This window comes from Coregonus clupeaformis, chromosome 25 (genome assembly GCF_020615455.1).
Source record: "Coregonus clupeaformis isolate EN_2021a chromosome 25, ASM2061545v1, whole genome shotgun sequence".
NCBI classification, from domain to species: Eukaryota; Metazoa; Chordata; class Actinopteri; order Salmoniformes; family Salmonidae; genus Coregonus; species Coregonus clupeaformis.
The window spans coordinates 33,468,045-33,474,388 of record NC_059216.1 but is presented as its reverse complement, the minus strand read 5'-3'; the positions used below and the strand labels follow the sequence as shown (position 1 = coordinate 33,474,388).

Genomic DNA, 6,344 nt, shown 5'->3' with positions numbered 1-6,344 from the left:
TTTATACACATAGCCTACATGCAAGTTATTTATTCGACAAAAGCCAATTCTTACCTCGGAATGATAGTCCGAAGCTCATACCATTAAAATAAGATATTTAAGAGGGATAATTTAACTTCCGTTCCTCTGAAAACGTTGACGTCAAAAATAATTGTGCCCTTATATGGAAATATACTTTTTAGATGTTTTGTTTTCCAGAATTGTTTTGTGATACATTTTTCATGGAACAATGTGATCAATAATTGATATTTTTCGTATTGTTATCTTCTATTGAATGCTTAGGCAGGAAAACCATGCCATAATCGTCTTGTTCGCATACAATAAAAGTTGTAATTCTTCTTAAGTGTGATGCCTAAAAGCATATGTCCATGAAGTAATATTGGTCGGCATATGTCCATTAAGTAATATTAGTCTGCACATTTTAAGACTGTGCCTCTTTCAACTCCAATCAACCTAAAACACAATTTGTGCGTGTACATAACACAATTTGTGCAATAGCATTAACATCCGGTATCACTATATATATTTCAGAATTGTTCATCAATTAGGCTAATTGATATGAGAAAATCAAAATAAAGGGCCTATGGCTGTTTTTAACCTGAAATGTAAATTATACTTATGTTTAGGGTTTTGCATTTATTTTATTGTTTTATATTTTGTAAAAATCTAATTAGTAGGCATATTGCTAAAACTGATTTATATGAAGTCTTACAAATTCCATCAAATCTAATGAACAATACAATACACTGAACTTACCAAAATAAGGATTTTATGTGATATTCAATTTAACCTAAATGATTTTAGCATTGTCTACATATAGGCGTAATTGTCTGTACAATGTTCATAATTATATTTATATTCTTGGTAAATCGTGTTCGCACCACTCCTAACTCCTAATTCTATCAACAACCAAAAAAAACACTGATAGTTTGAATGCAATCAATGAATGTAAAACCCATAACGCGTGAGTTTTATTACCCAAGTGGGTAACCCAGGGACTCAGAATACACGTTCCCACCTCCTCAGTCCATTCTCGCTAAATTAAATATGCGCTCTGAAGTAACATTCGCCTCATTTTCCACCCACGCATTTAATTTGATTAGGCGTGTAATTGTAAAAGTTTTCTCTAACGCTGAGAATAGAAGCGATAATGGCCGTTATCTTATCACAGCGAGAGTAATATGTTCAGTGAACGAGTACTTAGCGGAGGTGTTTAAAGTTAATACGCACGATTTCCTACCCATCGAGATAGCCCCGCTGATGGGGTAAACAGAGATACTCTCCTCACGACCATCTCCTGGGGTGAGCTCTGTGATGGTCGTGTCAGACCGACTGTTTCCCAAATAACATGCAGCAACACAGACTGAGATCCGGAGCCTCATATAAAGGTATATATTTGATTAAATGTTACAGGCCTATATATTTTGTATTTATTCATTGTGTGTGTGTAGAATGGGAGGGGGGATCTATATTATGGTGTTATTTGGAAGGGGGGTATTTTGGGCTTTGGTGAGAGAAAATGTAAACCATTTACATTTACATTTACATTTACGTCATTTAGCAGACGCTCTTATCCAGAGCGACTTACAACCCTTGAGACGTCTTGATGTTATCAAACTTGGGCCTGTTAATAAGATGAAAAATATTATTAGAGTCACACACACACACATACACACACAGTTTCACAAACGGATGTAGTCTAGATAAAACGTTACAGCTGCATTGATTAGTAGCCTATAGATAGATTTGACAGGAAGCAGTATCTGATTCTTCAATAACGTTAATGATTTCACAGGGAATTTGTTTACCAATCCTTTTGCTGACAATGAAATTAACCTGATTAGCTTACCTTGTAGCCTACAATTAGCCCTCACGGCTGACATAGCACTGAGTTGGGTGGTTTGTTTCAAAAATCTGCAAATAGTACGGATTGACTTAATTGAATTAATTCTCAATACACAGATCTGTGCCTTTCACACCGTTGTGTGGTAAACCTAAAACCAGCCAATCTCTGCTCTCTGTTTGTCATCCGCTCCTCCAGCACAGGCTCAACTGGTCGGTGACGTCAGCCGAGCATATAACCGGGCTGGAGTTCAAGTGGACCACGAAAACAAGTTAGTGAAGCCTCAGTCTGAACGCACCCACCGGAGTCGGTCCAACACGAGAGAAACACGCCAAAGTCAACAAACTCGATGTTATGACACAGATTTAGGAACTTTTTACGGACTTTCTCCTGACATACACCGAATTTAGGACTTTTAAAAACGACGCGCTTTATTTCGCTTTTCACGTATCGGTGATGCCCGCTGGTATGTTCAGTATCGACAGTATCCTGGCCGGGAGACCCACTTGCAAGGACTCGGTGCTCCTCCATCGGAATCCCCCAGTGGTGTTCTCGAACCTCACGGATTCCATCTACACCGCTACCGATTATAATGGACTCTACTCGCACGCAACTGGACCTTCTCCCCCGGGCATCCAGGCGGTGAACGGGACTAGAATAGGATATAATAACTATTATTACGGACAACTGCATGTGCAGGGCCCCAATGGCCCTGCGTGCTGCAGCGCTATCCCAACCCTCGGCTCGCAACAGTGCCCGTGTATTCCAACAGGTAGATTTCCCTTCTTAAAAGTTAAAAACTCTGCATGTTCCTTTGGTGATGGAAAATATAACGTTGCCTGTAATGACACTTAAAAGTTAAAACGTTAGGTTTATAGGGGATGGTAGATATACTGTAAATTGGTTGGTGTGTTAACTTATGAAGGCGCCCATTGCACAACATTACAAAGACAGTCATTTTGGTACCTACTGTATATAGCCTATCTAAGAAGCCTATCTGTTGGATAGCCTACTCTAATTCAGTTGAACTTTTACGCATTAACTAAAACTTTGTGTAGATGGGAACATGGGATGCGTAGGCTATATCATACATGTGTAAAAGTGTTGTTTTTGGTTTGTGCTGAGTTTTTTTTCGTTTGGTTAATTTGTGATTTTGTCTGTAGGCCTATTGGGTGTGGTGCAAAATTAATTGCCTCATTTCCTAATGTAATCTTTGTTTATTTCTCCATGCAGGTTATGACAGCACAGGCTCCGTGCTCATCTCTCCCGTCCCGCACCAGATGATGTCCTATATGAACGTGGGCACCTTGTCTCGGACCGAGCTCCAGCTCCTGAACCAGCTCCACTGCCGACGTAAGCGGAGACACCGAACCATCTTCACCGACGAGCAGCTCGAGGCCCTGGAAAACCTTTTTCAGGAGACCAAGTACCCTGACGTCAGCACACGGGAACAGCTCGCGCGGAAAGTGCACCTACGGGAGGAGAAGGTCGAGGTGAGTGCATGCACGGGCCAGTGTTGCTGGCTGTCCATCCCCCCATATACATTAGGCTGCGTTAATTTTCAGAATATATGTGAAGGATCTCTCCACATTTTAAGAAAAAAATATAGGTATCAATACAGAACGTTCGTTTCACATTGTAACAAATTACACTCATAGGCCTACGTGAAAGGACACATTCTATCCAAGCGTTATACGCACATAGTAATAGCGATTGTTCTCGTCTTTCTAGTGCCAAAAATATATTCGATTAAGCCCAAATTACGTTACAATTACTTTACAACACGGTCTAACAAATATTTCATACAAATTACAAATATTGTATCTTCTATTTTCGCATAGGTGTGGTTCAAAAACAGACGAGCGAAATGGAGAAGGCAGAAAAGGTCGTCCTCGGAAGAATCTGAAAACTCACAGAAATGGAACAAATCGACGAAAATAGCCACAGAAAAAACCGAGGAAAGCAAAAGTGACGTGGATTCTGACAGCTGATATTGGTCTAACACACAAAAAAGAGAAAAGACCGTTGGTTGCATATATGCGCAAATCTTGCAGATATACACCAATACATACAAGATTTTGACTTTTTGTACATAGTGTAAATGTCATGTGGACTGAAGTAATGAAATGTGTTGCCATGATGTTGCACAGTTGTATAGTAAATATTACTTTTATTATTGCTATGGGGTAGGCTATTTATATTTAATTTAAAGTTTAATGTTATGCATACCATCCCGAAGATGTGGTGTGCCAGGAGCCTGGACCAATTTTCTGGTGTGTCTCAATACTTCGCGATCTGACATGACATCTCATATTGATATTACTAAATGTTATAAATCTGATATTGTTTTATTGTACTTGAGTGGTGTATTCATCATCACGATATACTGCAAAGAATATTCTGAAACTACACCAATGGGAGAATATATTTTAGAGCTTACTAGACGGGGGCAACCTTTATAAGATAAATGGACAGTAGTATCTTTGTCAACTCTTTACTATACCTACAGACGTGTTTGGGGATTTGACTGAAACGTTTTGTCTATATGTTGCAATTAACGATAATTACAGTAAGAATGAATATACATTAAATCATATCTGAATCATCTCTATTTCGTTTGTCTCCTTTCAACTAATGTATTTTTCTATTTATAATAATATTATCTAGTCATTTTGGAAATGAATATACTATATATTTACATTAGGCTAATGTGGGTTGTTTTCCAGACGCAAGTCAATTGAAAAAAGACGCACCGCAAAAGACACGCTTTTGCTTGGAAATAATACTTGCATAGTAGTGGCTTATTTCAGGAAATAAGTCCTAAATGGTGCAGTTGATATGGAGCTTCTAGTCTTCTTATAACATTTTATAGAATGCGTCGTATTGGTAGAATACAAATTCAATTATTTTCGATTCATGCGCACAAAGGAAACCTTGGATGCGGCAAAATAGATACTGAGGAAATATATATTTTTGATTACTAAAACTGTTCACGAGCTGTTTTTGTCCCCTTTAATTAAATGAATCAAAAATGATTATCAAAAGCACAAATTATTTCGTTTACAACAGCAAAGATGAATCTATCACCAACATACTCAAAACAACAGGTGTATCATTAATACATATTCACCTCAGATGAGATTAAATATCCTATATAACTCACTAAAAGTAAATGATCAACCGTTTTAGACAACATAATGTACAAATGATGGGTCATCTTCTCAAGTAATGTTTTCTCACACAGAATAAGGGAGATCCATTGCAATACAGAACCATTGTAATACACACCAGCGGTAGCTCATAAGACCAGTCATGTGGGAGGGCTGGTAATTCAAAGTGATTACATACCTGATTCAAATAGATTTACATATTGCATGATAGTGATAGCCAAAGCTTATCAGTATGTCTATGTCCTACACAGTTTATAACATGTATCTTATTTCCCCCATGTCTACACCAGCCCTAATATCTAACAGTGTCAACTAGTGAACATGGAAAGGCATTGCATTGTTACATTGTTACATGGTGCTACTCACTCATTTTACTTTTTGGTATATTACCAAATACCAATTATTTTTGGTGCATTACCATTGGTGTACTTCCTAATTGTGTTATAGTATATCTATATATCCCTAGTGTTGAAAAGTGGAGCGTCTATTTCCATAGGCCTACAATAAAACATTGGAAAAACTGAACAGAAATGCATTTCCAGTTTACATTTCAATTCCATACTTAACAGCAATGCTAGGTAATGGAATTTTGATTTAGAGATATATATTTTCTATCTTCTAAGGTCAAATCACCCTTCACAAAAAATCAACATCACTTGACTTTTAAAATGGTTTACATTTGTATGATTTCTATGAGCTCATACAGCAAGAAGGTAAAACACTATAACGAGCTGCTTCAAAGCTCATATATTGGTAACTCTTTACTGTAGCCCCCTAATGCTAAGACATTGTAATATTTGTATAGGCAGTTTAGAGGCTGCTGCTGCCTATGGAAATCACTGGCCACTTTAAGAAATTGAACACTAGTCACTTTAATAATGTTTACATATCTTGCATTATTCATCTCATATGTCTATACTGTATTCTATAATATTCTACTGTATCTTAGTCCATGCCGCTCTGTCATTGCTTGTCCATATATGTATATATTCTTAATTCCGTTCCTTACTTAGATTTGTGTGTATTGGGTATATGTTGTGAAATTGTTAGATATTACTTGTTAGATATTACTGCACTGTCGGAGCTAGAAGCGCAAGCATTTTCGCTACACCCGCAATAACATCTGCTAAACACGTGTATGTGACAAATAAAATTAGATTTGATTTGATTTGATTTTGTCCTTTCCATACACTCTTACAGATGCCATATCTTAACTTGATCATCCTGTTGTTGCAGGAATTTCCTTCATGGCAGGAAATGCAAACGTTTTTCTAGTGTATTCAAGGTTTAAAAAGACTTCTAAGGTTTGTCATTTCCACTTTCAAAATTCA

General features: G+C 37.4%; 1 protein-coding gene across 1 annotated transcript; it reads left to right on the top strand.

Annotated features, from left to right (window-relative positions):
* The first annotated feature begins 2,100 nt into the window (after positions 1–2,100).
* LOC121538880 (homeobox protein goosecoid-like) lies at positions 2,101–5,879 on the top strand. The gene is made up of 3 exons (XM_041847055.2): positions 2,101–2,615; positions 3,077–3,336; positions 3,685–5,879. Exons 1-3 carry the CDS (start codon positions 2,300–2,302, stop codon positions 3,832–3,834), a joined length of 726 nt encoding a protein of 241 aa, XP_041702989.1. The 5' UTR covers positions 2,101–2,299; the 3' UTR covers positions 3,835–5,879.
* Positions 5,880–6,344: the final 465 nt, after the last annotated feature.